This window comes from Antechinus flavipes, chromosome 4 (assembly GCF_016432865.1).
Source record: "Antechinus flavipes isolate AdamAnt ecotype Samford, QLD, Australia chromosome 4, AdamAnt_v2, whole genome shotgun sequence".
In the NCBI taxonomy this organism is placed as follows: domain Eukaryota; kingdom Metazoa; phylum Chordata; class Mammalia; order Dasyuromorphia; family Dasyuridae; genus Antechinus; species Antechinus flavipes.
This window is the reverse complement of record NC_067401.1, coordinates 356633138-356647598: the sequence shown is the minus strand read 5'-3', so window position 1 is coordinate 356647598 and position 14461 is coordinate 356633138. Positions and strand designations below refer to the sequence as shown.

The following is a 14461-nucleotide window of genomic DNA, read 5'->3' as shown; positions in this document are numbered from 1 at the left end:
TGTCATAATTTTGCATTTGATATGTATGCATTAGTACATTTTGTAATTCATATAAAGATGTTTTGTGTATACTTACTTTTGTTAAATAGACTAAGTGAAGTGGGCAAATACGGACACATTCACATTATGTAAAGATCAATTTATATAGAGGTCTGTGGAAGGGTCCACTTACATTTACTATTTGTAGTTAGTTTTTTCCTATTTTAGTATTTCATAGTAAAATTAATGAAATGCCTTCTACTTGTAGTTTTATGCTGAAAGGGAAATATAAAAGGAATTTCCCAAAAGATAGTCTTAGACCACAGCACTTTTCACTTATAACCAGAGTATAATTCTTCTAGTTCACAAGATAAATATATAATGCTACATGCATTAAAAATATATCATATACATCTACATGTATGTATATATTTCTATACAAAATTTATATTGTGTATCCAACTTTAAAAATTATATTTTAGGAGATAATATTTTGCTTATAGAAAAGGAAAAAAAATTGTTCAAGGTATTTATATTATATTTCTATCTATTGTAATGCTGGAGAAACCTAGGCAAGATAGAGATTAGAGAGTATTTAATAATTTATTTAGAAGGGAGAGATGTACTGGGACCAAATGGATCTATGGTTTGGTCCCAGGACTGAATGAGACTATCGTCTCCAAGAATGCAGCAAACAATGTGAGTTCTCAATGACATATATACATATGGCTCAGATTCAGGAGGTAGACTGATGCAGGGGAGGAGTCAGGGTGTTGAGAGTGGAAACAGGACTCTGAAAGGGTAGCGTGAGCCTCTGGAGAGGGGGATGACATAATAAGGGGAGACACCCTGGAGATGAGGAGAGGCATCTTGATAAGAAAGTATCTGATATTCTGATAGCTTGGGATGGGGAGAGGCATTCTGATATTCTAAAACATAAGATCTTTTATTCTTATCAAATACTGTGATAAAGAAGGAGGGGTGGTTTCACAGGACTGAGTAGACAATTATAAACTGAAGCAGAATACTTAGGGAAACTGAGGCAGGACTGGGTCAGGATAATTGGGGAAACTGAATCAAGACAATAAAAGAGAACTATGGTACAACATCTATCATATTAAGGTCCTAAAACTTTAAAAATCATTAGCTTCCTGATAAAATATAAAAATCAATTTTTTAAAAAGAACTCCATAGAGGAATTGAAAATTGAATTGAAAAACACAGGCAACAATATTACTGCTGGAATCAATATCATTGGACTAGGTTTGAATCCCATTTTTACAATTTCTAACTTTTATGGTTTGTGTTCGATTACCTAAACTCTCTGGGCCTCTATTTTTCTTATAAATAAGGGGATTGGAATAGCTGATGGGTCCATTAATCTATAAAATGAATTTAGCTGGAACTTGAAAGAAAGGCATAATTGAGGAGAACAAAGCAAAAAAAAAAAAAAAAAAAGAGGATATAGGTGTGAAGATGAGCTTTTTTTATATTAGTGAACTATTAAGGAAAACACTTTAATCAGACAGAAATAATATTCTGGGGAGTGGTTGTATAAAAAAATTGTCTAAAATTTGTCTAAAATTTTAACAGTAGGAATTGATAAGAAAGATAAAAGATATTTAGAGGGGAAAATGATAAACAGATCATCTTATGTATATATATATATAGATATAGATATAAACATGTATAATAAGTCATGAATATATTTTTGTAGGATTGTATTGATGATAAAAGAATATGGAAAGAATATTTTGTTGACTAAAAGATTATTCCTAATTTTAATTCTGAGTAATTAAGAATATGATGAGAACAGTGAATCTAGGAAAGAAAAACTTAGATAATGATAGTGTGTTTTCAATACATGTTGAATTTGATGTTATTGTTGAAACATCTCAAAGGCTGTTGAAATGAGATTGAAGATGGTGGAACAAGGGATGTAGATGCTAAAGTCACAAAAATGAAAGGAATTATGAGGGAAAATGTGAAAAGAAAGGAGTAAATACACACTGAATGGACAATTTTTCTTAGAGAGTGAAAAGAGAAGAACCAGAAACAGAAGTTCTCGCCAGAATGTTCTGATAGTATAATGTCATAGAAAGACAAAGGGAACGGGGAGTACAAATTCAAAGAATTGCCAATGCTTTCAAATTTAGCAGATGTTAAAATCAAAGGAAAGCTTTACTTTTATAAGCTCTAAGGTGAAATATATTATCACTTCAACAAAATCCTATGTTTTTCCTCAAGGGAATAAAACCCATTTTTGCAGGAGAAAAACTCATTATTAAGTGATTCATTAGAATCTGATTAATTTGGGGCTACTTGTAGAATTGCTCAAATTGAATTTTATGCTAGTGGGGCTTTTTTGTATGGAATGAATATACAATTCTTATTTGTTCCTTTGTATAACTATTGAGTAGATAGGTTTTAAATAGATATTTTAAGTGCTGGTTGCATTGAGAGACATGATTTTACAATGAAATGAAACTAAACAGTTACTGCACTTGTGTAGCCCCAAAAGAATTAATTAACACTCTTGAGTTTTTTAAGTTTTCTGATTGAAAAAAAAAAATGCATCCTACTCCCTGAAGCCATCAGGAAGCATGTCCTTTTGTTACTCCATTCTCTTCTTACAATAAATGGTTCTTTTAACCATCTCTAAAGAGAGCTGTTACATTGAAATAATTCACTGGGATAATAGAGTAGGAGCTGTGATGAACAATTATCATTACTGTGTTATCTTATTCATGCTGTGATTGCAATTTTGTGAATGCGAAGCTTTAAATGGAGAATAGCATTAAAACGCATACCTAATGAAACACAAACCAACATATAAATTGGCAGTTCTAAAGCAACATCTCTTATATTGAGAAGTGATGTGGTACCCATCAGCAAGCAAGGGGTTTAAGTGTTTTCTGTGTTTTGTGTTTTACTGTGCTACAAAGGTTAAAACTTAATGGAAGAAACATGTAAACAACTAGGTACCTTAAAGACTTATACGGGGTAGCTACAAGGCATTTTGAGAGAGGAAGGCATTGGCAGTTGGAGGTCAAGGAATAGCAGATTAGGACTACTTCTTGTAGTTGTAGGTGGGATTTGAGTTGTGACTTTTAAAGAAGTCATGTCAACTAAGGGAAGGCAGGTATGGATGTTGACTGATATAAAGTCATAGAGATGGGAGAAGGAGATGAGAAATGGAATGTCATGTTAGCCATTTTTATTAAAGCTTTTAATTTTCAAAACATGCATAGATAATTTCAACATTTACCCTTGCAAAACCTTGTGTTTCAATTTTTTTTTCTCCCTCCCTCCCCACCATCTCCTCCTTAGAGGGCAAGTAATCCAATATATGTTAAACATGTGCAATTCTTCTATACGTATTTCCAAAATTATTATGATGCACAAGAAAAATTAGATCAAAAAGGAAAAATGAAAAATAAAAAAGAAAAAGAAAAAATTCATGACCCTGAAGCATTCATTCTGAATGCTACTGGAAGATGAACTCTTCCTGATGCAGGAAGAAGATATGTGAATCATACTAGTTAAATAAACATCATAAGTGGATTTCCTATAATGTTTGCTACTGTTACAAAGTTTCCTCTAACTTTGCATACTAAATTTTAGTTCTCTAAACTAACTTTGCAGCTATACATGTTCTTCCCCAATTTTAAAATGGTTTTTAAGCACAAATGACCTTTCACCAGGTCCTTTTCTTATCCTATCATTATTTTGAACCTTTTTCCATGCCTTTGCTTTATCTCTTAAACCTGCAATGAATCCTCTCCTTCCCTTCTCCTTTCTTCACTTAGCTGAAACTTCATTTTGCAAGACTTTTGGCATTATGTTATGAAGTGTCATCGAAGGTAGCACATGGGAAAGTACCTGAGAGCAACTCTGTGTGTGTGTGTGTGTGTGTGTGTGTGTGTATTTGTGTATGTGTGTGTGTGTGTGTTCTCAGTTGTTTTGGGAGGTACCAATTCCTTTTTTTCTCAAATATTATGCTACTAACAATACTTCTTTCTTTATAACTTAATCTCATTAAAATAACAGTATAGGTGTAAATCTAATTCCTTTTTTTGCTTTCTTTCAGGTCTGACAGATGAAAAAGTGAAGGCCTATCTTTCTCTTCACCCCCAGGTACTTGATGAATTTGTTTCTGAAAGTGTAAGTGCTGAGACAGTTGAAAAATGGCTGAAGAGAAAAAACAACAAACAGGAAGGTAAGATATAGCAAATGTTGAATGAAAATTATTCAAATGGAAAAAAAAAAACCACCTTTTTTTTGTTTTTTGTTTTTTTGTTTTTGCTTTGCTTACATTGCAAAAGAGAAGGCATGTCTAGTGCATATAATTACTATAAGGCTTACACCATGAAATAAACCTTCATATGTAGCTTTGAACAACAATTTACTTGTCAAACCAAGATTTCTTTTTCTGGAATATAGCTCTTAAACTTAGAAATAATTAATTCACAATGGACCTAGAATGTGGTGTGGTCAAGTCATAGCTTAGGCTTCTCTTGTCAACAAAACCGCTTCACCTAGGCAGACAAAAATAATCAGGACAGAAACAACAGCAGGACTATCTGCCTATGACTTCATAATGACTTTGGTGAGGAGAATAGGCCATTAGTGTTTCCTCCCTTTCGACCAGGAGCCTAATTCCTTATTTTCCTGCTAGGAAGGAAAGAAAAATGAATTGCTAAATATTCTAAACATGCACTTCTAGTTCAATAGCCAAAAAAAAAAAAAGACAAGCTCTAAGCAGTCTGAGAATTTCTTCATATGCTCTGAAATTGAGAAGTGGGATTCTTTAATTCTTTATCATCCATTATTTTCAGAAGTAGGCTCATACAAACACACAGGAAGCATTAGACAGTCTTTTGTTACACAATGAAATCTAGAGGGAAAAAAATTTCATGTAAGCCTACTAGGATATATGAGTGGTAAACCTGATTTTTGTTTAGTGTTTCTAAGGATTAAGTTTGTGCATATGTTGTTCTCTCAGTGCACTGCAAATAAGCAAAAAATCTGTACATGTGTACACTTGGATGACACATTGATCTGTTTCTTAGCATCTCTATGTTTTAGTTGAACTCATTATCAGCCATATGACATTTCTATCCCAGAGCAGTGATCCAGTTTTCATCTAAACTATTGTTTAGAAAAGAATGTAGGAAAGAGGCAAAATTTAAAAAAAAAAATTCTGCATTCTTTTTTTGGGGGGAAGATATGAAATATAAAATTGTCCAAAATGTATGTCTTATACATTTTAAGTCTGTCTTCTCTATGGCAGAACATGAACATTATGTTTCATCTCTGGTCTTCTGGGATACATGGTTTTTCATGGAATTAATCAGAGTTTGTCTTTTGATGTCATTATATTAATTGCTCTATTCTCCTCATTTCACTCTGCATCAGTTCATAAAAGTCTTCCCAATTTCTTCTGAAACTGTTCATTTTGTTATTTGTTATGGAAAGTAAAATTCAATTACAATAATATAATGCAGTTTTTTCATCTATTCTCTAAAGTTTCTAATTTTATTTTGCTGCTACTAATAGAGCTCCTACAAATATCTTTGGGAGTGTTTGGATCTTTTTCCTTTTTCTTTGGTCTCTTGGGAATATGTGTCAGTAGTAGCATTAGAGGGATATATATATATATATATATGTATGTATATTATTCATACATATACACATATATGATATTAATCGGTTAGTAATTCTCCTTTACAACTTCAAATATGCACATTGCTTTGTTTTCTTTTATATCCAGCACAAAGAAATATGAACTCTTAATATGTTCATAAAACTAAATATGTTTTTCCCCAAAGGTTAGAATGATGTTCTGACTAATGATAATGAATTTTATTAGAATATAATGTTTGAGGTTGTTTGAATCATTATATTTTTGGCAAACTTCAATTCCTCATTTCTAAGAATATGTTTTTTTAATGATGTGTAACACTGTGGTACAAAATGGTATGTAGATAATCATTTGATGAATTAAATAAAAACAAATAAGAAACAGGTTGATTAATTCTTAAAATAAAATTAAATTCTAAAATTAAGGCTAATTTGTCACAAAATTTACTTGAGGGAATGCCAAATCTGAATTATTTGGCAAAAATATGAGATGTGTGACATTTTCACAATTTGGCTATGATTTTGACATGGATAATTTTAAATAAAGATACAAAATAAAATGATATTCAACAACACATAGGATATTATATTTAGCAAAATTATGCAATATATATGAACTATATGTTAATAATATAAGGAAATTGTCTTGAAGAATAATAAATGTTATTTACATTTGTGAAGAAATAATTCGAATTTATAATGTTAACTAATTACTGAATTTGAATTTTCATAGAAGTTTATTTATATTTTGCAATAGCCAAAATCCCTTTTTAGATTGTCAATTAAGTGACTGTGTGAACTCAAATTGACAAATTGCTCTTTTAACTCAGTTTTCTCATCAGAAAAATGAGTTATAAACTTATATAAGTTATAAAACTTCCTCCTGATTTCCCTTCCAGTTATAAATCTAAGATCCAGTGATCCTTATGACAAATGAGGTCCTACTTAAAAAGAGTAGGATCCTCAAGGTATAGGTATTGTTTTTGTTTCTTTTTAGTCCTCATTTTATCAGTCATAGAAACAGTCTTCTTGTGGAAAATTCCCCCACTGATGCAAACCTGCACTTTAGTTATAACATTATTTTGGAGAATTTTAGAGAATTGCTTGGGGGCACTCAGATGACTTTTTAAGGGGTTACACAGACAGTATATATGCAAAAGTGGTACTCAAAAATCATCTCTCTATTCATTCTTCCATGTAATCTTTGCATAGTTTTTTCTCTTAAAAATTTTATTTTTAAACATAATTATTTATTATAAGGGTCTTTTAAATAGTGATTTCCTTTGGAGCATGTGAGCCTCTCATTTGAATGGAAAATATTTTCTCATAAGTAAAATGGCTTTTTTTTTCATTTTCTCAGTTTGTCATCTCTATTTTCTCTGCCCAGTTATTCAAATAGGGAAAGGAGAAGGAAGGGACAGATATTTGAGCTCTCACTTTTAAATATTTGTTTAAAGCTGTTTAAAGCAGTGGAGAAACTGCTAGACAGAGAAAATTAGAGCTAAAAGATTAGCAGCCTATATGAATTGAGCAACCATGATAATGTAAACTATATTATTTGAATATCACTTGTTAAACTTCAAAGCATTTCCAGAGAACAGGGTGGTATAGTAGCTTGGAAGAAGGCACCTAATTTTTCAAATGGTATTAAACTTGACCCACTGTTTCCCATCATCTTCAAAATTGAGTAGTCAATGGTCAGAATAGATGAAACTCATCCATAATCTGATCGTCAAGTGAATTTTGCTAGAAGGCGGCTAGGTGGTGCACTGAATTTCAGTGAACCAGCCTTGAAATCAGGAGGAGCTAGTTCAAATTTGATCTCAGACACTTAACACTTCCTAGCTGTGTGATCCTGGGCAAGTCACCTAACCCCAATTGCCTCAGGGGAAAAAAAGAAAAAAGAAAAAGAAATAGAAAGAAAGAAAGAAAGAAAGAAAGAAAGAAAGAGAAAAGAACAAATAAACAAACAAAAAATAATATTGCTGGAATTAGGAACACTAAAGCCTCTCTGGCACTCTGTCTGTCATGACAAGTAAATGATTCACAACATAAACCTCTATTGAAAAATATACCCAATGATCAACCATGTCTGACTGACTAAGGATTTAATCCACTGTGCTCCAGACCAGGATCTAGATATAAATCTCATGAAAGATTTTATCTAATTGTTGCCAAAACAAACAAACAAACAAAAAACCTCATGTCATCTATTAAAAATAAAAGTATTTTTCTTTAGTACATATTTATACTATGTACTGAAGACCATTACTGTACACCATGATCATTTTCTACCATTCATCTTCATTCTCATCAATTACCTAGACCATTCTGTTTGTTTGTTTGTTTTTTCCCTTATCAAATTGGATTCTTTTGTAGTGGGTACATGGAAGGTCTATGAATAAATAAAAAAGACCTGCTGGAGCCCACATAATTATTTTTGGTGCTCATAAGATTCTGGGTTGTTCCCGTTGTTTACTAGTACTTTATAGACCATATATTTTAGGACCTGAAGTGATAGTTTCTTGAATATTCTTAGTTAGGCCTTAGATATTAGCTACCTCATTCATACAGCTCACATCATCTCTGAATGCCTATAGGGATATCAGTTGCTTTTTAGACTGAAGAAGAGCCAGTTAAATTAGGGATTCCTAGGACATCTAATAGACTGACAGTGAAAACAGATCCATTGAAGGCACAGCACATTATGGGAAATTCCTACCATGTGTTATGATCTCCAAAACTTCTTAGGTTTTATAAACTATTGCTCTTCCTTCATCAATTAATTTGGTATTGAATTTATATCTTTGACCTTCATTTATTCAAATGTTTCACTGGACACCAGTGACTGACATCACCTTTAGTGACCTCAAGAAATAATTGATTAACTAAATAATTAACTCAAGCTCCCATCTTGCGACTCCCTGTCCTGTACAAATCTTTTAATATATGTTTCTAATATGGGCATTGGAACTATCTTGTTATTAACCAATGAATACTTTTATATACTATGATCCTGGGCATTTATGCACAAGACAATTAATGGGGTTTTGGGATAGGCCCCTTTAGGTAAAATGCCTAAGATGAATCACCTCACTTTGGCTTTTATCTCTTTTTTTTTTCCTGCGGCAATTGTAGTTAAGTGACAGGGTCACACAGCTAGAAAGTGTTAAGTATCTGAGACCACATTTGAACTCAAGTCCTCCTGACTTCAGGACTGGTGCTTTATTCACTGCATCACATAGCTGTCCCTACTTATCTCTTTTTGATGAGCAATATGTTTATGTTAATCTATAAGGACTTTGAATATAATATGACTCTCTTTAGTACATATACATTTCTAGAATACCTACCAGCTCAGATCAGAATTGTAGCTTTAGGCTTGAACTTCATTGAGAGAAGGTAAATATTTCCAATTATGTATTGTAAACAGTTTTATCCAATTATAATTTAATTTCTTATCAAAATTTTAATTATAAGAAAATTAACCAAACTTAAAATTAAAATTATAACTAACAAAAAATCTAATGATTTTTTCCAAGAATTATAGAATGTGTTTCACCAGCAAATAAAGATATCAACTACAAAACTGCAAAAAAAAAAGTTAATATAAGTTTTAATCTAAGCTGTTTACTGAAGCAGGTAAAACAAGGTGACAGCATGACATCACTCAATATCTGAAGTATTGTTGTCTTTTCTACACACTTATTTTAAAAAGTGATGTATATAAGTGAGGTACCACGCTGAAGTGGATAGCCAAGATGGTAAAGGGCCTGAAACAATAGCATATGAGACCTGTCTTCAGGAATAGAGATATTTCACTTGGAGAAGAGAAGATGCTTAGTCAAATAGTGTTAGGCTAGATAGTTTCTTTGATTTTGATTGCTACTTTTACTACTAATCATTCATTCATGCCCATCCTTGTTAAAACCTGAATTATACTCCTAGCAATTAATTTCTCCTTAACCTTCTATATTATTGTCCAATATATGACCCACTGGTCACGCTACTACAGGCTCTTGTGTAATCTTGTTTCAACTTTGTTTCTTTCATTCAGGACAATTTCTATTTCCCCTTTCTATTTTCTAGCAGCTCATGTTCCCCTGACTTTGCCAAGGGGATTTCTTTGGCTCACTTTCTACTGAATGATTCAGTATCATCAGAACCTTTACTATCTGCTAATTTTGGTAGAAATTAAACTGAAATCAGAAGGGTATAACAGAATTGGGAAAGTCTACAGTGGCTCATTGACTAGATTCTGAGGAGGAAAGATGTCAGTATAGTGATGCAGTGGGAGAGATTATAATCAGTAACATAGAATGAAAAATGACCTATTAATTGTTTAAATAACTTGAAATAGTAATTAACATTTACTTTGGAATTAGCATGTGTTTTTCTTCTAGTCATCTCCCCAGTCAGGTTAATGACCTCAAGAATGGAGTAACTATAACTGCTAGAATAATTCTCTGCATATGGTAAGATTTTAATAGAATTGTAGTATGTAACATTAAAATAGGAAAAAAAATCTCATATTTATATAACACAAGAAACATTTCATGGTGGTTGTTTTTCCTGAAAATATCCATGGATAATCCATTCAGGTTGGGACTTTCTTATGAGGCTAACATTTATTCAACTTGTTACTGAATGAAAACCAACCTAATTTAACTCATCTAGCTCGCCCCAGACAATAGTTTACATCCCCCATCTAGTTAGCTATGAGAACATAAATGCTTATCCAGGATCATGAGCATTTTATTCCATGCATGCCATATACACACATATATCCTTTCAGTTTTCCACTTCTTGTCTTTGTCTGGGAAATACAATTAATAAATAATCCTTTTACTCACTGGAAAGGGATCACAATCCATGGTAATGGTATTATTCAAAATTTATATGGCTCCTTGTATTGTCCAGTGTAATGTTCAGGCTAGCTTTCTGGAGATCCTCGGGATCAGCCCAAGTCCTTGGTCTTAGTGGAGAATTGATGAAAGCAGGAGAGCCACCATGAGACTGGTCAAAGATGGAATGAATCATTTCCAGTCCTTATCAGCCCTTATATACCTTAGTATAATTCATCATTACAGCATATTGAATATGTGTGAACTAGAGAACCATTACATCACCATACAAAGTACTAAGTATATATGTGAACTACAGAACCATCATCTGATCAATTCCACTGAGTTAACACCTTTTTTCAAATATACTTCTCCAGAGTTTTGGCTCTACATCACCTGCTTTCTTTTGTTTTAGAACACAGGTAATCCCTGACTTCTCAGGAAAGGAGGTGAAAACACACAAAAAAAGAGGTGATCATGCCCTCCCTGACTTCTCAGGAAATGAGAACACCAAACCAGATATTGTTAGCAAGTTTCCTCTGGATTGAAGGGTTTTACCTGAAACAGCTATACATAAATCCATCAGCATGGGAGGTATTACATAAGCACATAGTGACATAACATAAGCTAGTAGTGATATAACAAACAACATGAATCAACATGAGGAATTATACATGTCCATAAGTCCTAGAGATAGTTCCAAACCAATCTATTGTCCATTACTACATGTGTCAGGAAATCCAGTGATTCCTGCAGATTTTGAAGTCTCATTGACAATTTTTGATGTTCACAAGTCAATTGTCATACACATAGGGTTAACAACCATGCTCTTTCAGTGGCACACATTGTTATAGATAGAACCATCTGATGTTTCTGGGGTCTTTTCCTTTGTTTCAAGGTTTTTCTTTGTCTCCAATGGACAAGGCAAATATGGCTCGTTGGCACCCATGTGATTCCTTCTCCATCTGTAGAGATACAAACAAACCTTCTCCCTCTATCTGATCCCTTCCATTCAGCACTTTCTGGATCTCTCCACATCACCTGGCAATTATCTAAAGATAATGGAACTACTCGCACTGGACACTGCCTTTCCTATAGGTTATAAAATCTGTCTGCCAGAGCCAGTGCATCTTTATCAAAAATCAAAAACTTAATGGTGTAAAGAGCTAAATTTAGAAGTTCTCTAGGGTTACCATGACTCCCCCTTTCTTTTACTTTTGGAGGAGTGTCTTAATGTCTCTGTTTCTCCTCTCTAATATCATCTGCCCTCAAGGATTAAAAGGTATGCCAGTGGTGTGTAAAATCTGATACTGTGCACAAAAGTGTGCAAAATGTTTAGAAGTATATGCAGGTCCATTATCTGTTTTTATTGTTTGTGGCACACCCATGATTGCAAAATCTTGTATAAGGAATTCAGTGACCACTCAAAGTGTCTCTTTTGCTGCTGATATTGCAAAACTAAATCCTGAAAAGGTGTCTACTACAACATGGATAAAAGACAGACAATCAAAAGAATTATAATGGGTCACATTCATTTGCCAAATTTCATTGGGTCTTAAGCCAAGAGGGTTTTTCTCAAGAGGGAGTGTTAGGAGCATGAAAAGAAAGGCAAGCTGTATATATATATCTATGTTTCTAGCTTCCTCTTTTGTTATCCCAAATTGTAAACATAAAGCTCAAGCAGCCTGATGATATTTAGAATGAAATTCTTGGGCTGCCTGATATAAAGGAGTATTGGCTAACATGCTTAGAAGGCAATCAGCCTTTGATTTTCCATCAAAAATAGGACCTGGAAGCCCATTAAGAGAGTGGATATGCAAGATATAAATCTTAACTGGATGCTTTCTCACTTGCTCTTGAAGTTCCTTAAAGAGCAAATATATATTAGAAGCTACAAATTTTATTTGGGCTGTGGCAATTCTTTGCACAACACCTACTGAATAAGCCAAGTTAGATATTATATTTATATGTCCTGGATAATAAAAGATAGAATGATTGCATACAGTTAATTCTGCTGAGTAGATTGTGTAAAGGAGTCCTGACTACTCTCTTTATAATTAAGTCATGAAAGTACAACACAAATGTTATGTTTGGATGCATCTGTAAAGATAGTTGGTCCTTTAAGAGGAACCCAAGAAATCTTTTCTTCAAAAATTCATTGCCAATTATATAATAGCTGGGTTATCTTTAATGGAGACCTGGGTGTAAAATTTGGCCTATAATGTGGCCAATAATATTTGCCACTCTGGGATGGTTTCACAGGATACATTAATTTGGGCATTGGTATAAAAGGTGTATATCTTGTCAGGTCTTAACCCATTTAATTGTACTGCTCGTTTAATGGCCTTTAATAAAATTCTAGCCACAAGCACTGGGTAAGGAGTAAGGCTTTGTTCCGGTTGTGCTGGGAGGTTCACCCACTCTTATCTCCTTGATGGACTTCTGTGGGTGCCTCTTTGTTACAAAAATTGATATATCCAAATATTTTTGAGTAACTCTTGCAATCACATTGGATATAGCCAGTTCAACCTCTCTCAAAGCCTCTTGAGCTTCTTTTGTAAGCTGGCGTGGTGAGTTTAAAGCAGTGTCTCCCCTTAAAATGTCATATAATGGTTGCAGCTGATAAGTAGTCAAGCCTAACACTGTATGCACTCATTGGATATCTCCTATCAATTTCTGAAAGTCATTTAAGGTGTTCAACTTCTCTGTTCTTAAAGAAAGTTTTTGTACTGTGAGCACCTTAGGGTATACTTCATATCTTAAATATTGAAAAGGAGCATGTCTTTGAATTTTTTCTGGAGCTATATGCAATTTGTAGTTCCTTAGTGTTTCTATGGTCTTTTGTAGACATGTTTCTAACATTTGCTCCTCAGGTGCACACCCCAAGATATTATTATCCATGTAATATAATAACATAACTTTTGTAAATGCTTTTCTTACTGGAGTAAGAACAGCAGCCACATACATTTGACACATAGTAGGGCTGTTTTTCATTCCCTGTTGTAAAACTGTCCATTCATATCTGTTATATATAATTTATTATAAATTAACATTGGGTACTGAAAAGGCAAATCCTTTTATGTCTTCCTTATCCAGAGGGATAGAATAGAAACAATCCTCAATGTCTACAACCCAAAGAGGCCATTCTTTAGGCAATTGAGTAGGAGATGGAAGTCCAGGCTGAAGAGTTCCCAAAGTTTCCATACATTTACTTTTCTTAAATCAGTCAATATCCTCCATTTTCCAAATTTCTTTTTTTTTACAACAGGGGAATTCCAAGGACTTAAAGAAGGTTGTAAGTATCCTTGGTCAAGTTGCTCCTGTACTATATCTAATAAGGCCTGAATTTTATCACTAGCTAAGGGCCACTGTTCTACCCACATTGGTGTATCAGTTTTCCATTGGGCTTGTATTCTACAGAGTTCATTATACTCAAAAAGACAATAAATTCTAAACATGTCCTTGCTATAGATTTACAATCATTAGGGGTTAAAACTTCAAAAGCTAAATTCTCTAATATCATCTTAACATAAGATAATGTAGACCCATAAAGAATACAAGCCTTTTTCAGATCTTTGATAATTTCCAGATTAAATGAAGTGTATTTTCTCTTTTCTTGACCTGAAGAATCAAACTCTTCAATCACAGGGTATATTTCTCTTCTCAAATCAGATGTATTCTATCCTTCCTCTTTAGCTTTACTAGTGCCTTTCGTAATCATGTCATAGGGGTTAGACAAAGCTGCTGCATGAGTAGTGCTGATGGTGTCACTGACCTTCCCTCTCTTCCTCCCTCCTCTATCCTTGAAGGCAAAATTGAGGGGGGAGGGTCAGGAGATGGGAAATGCCCTAAGAGTGCCTACTCAGGTTTAACTGAGCTGTGAAAGTGAGAAGCACCACACCCCTTAAATTCATTCTCTTGTCCAATTCTCCATGCTTTTTGGCTGCTTTGTCAGTACCTCCTCCTCCTTTTTCTCTTCACACTTCCTTGTCTAG

General features: G+C 33.5%; 1 protein-coding gene across 3 annotated transcripts in view; it reads left to right on the top strand.

Moving 5' to 3' along the window:
• The window catches only part of PDE10A (phosphodiesterase 10A), an 815835-nt gene that overhangs the window by 569241 nt on the left and 232133 nt on the right, over window positions 1-14461 (top strand). For all 3 annotated transcript variants that reach the window (XM_051998086.1, XM_051998085.1, XM_051998087.1), the window contains one exon: window positions 4070-4198. In XM_051998086.1, coding sequence (XP_051854046.1) covers window positions 4070-4198 — 129 coding nt within the window. The remainder of the gene's footprint in view (window positions 1-4069; window positions 4199-14461) is intronic.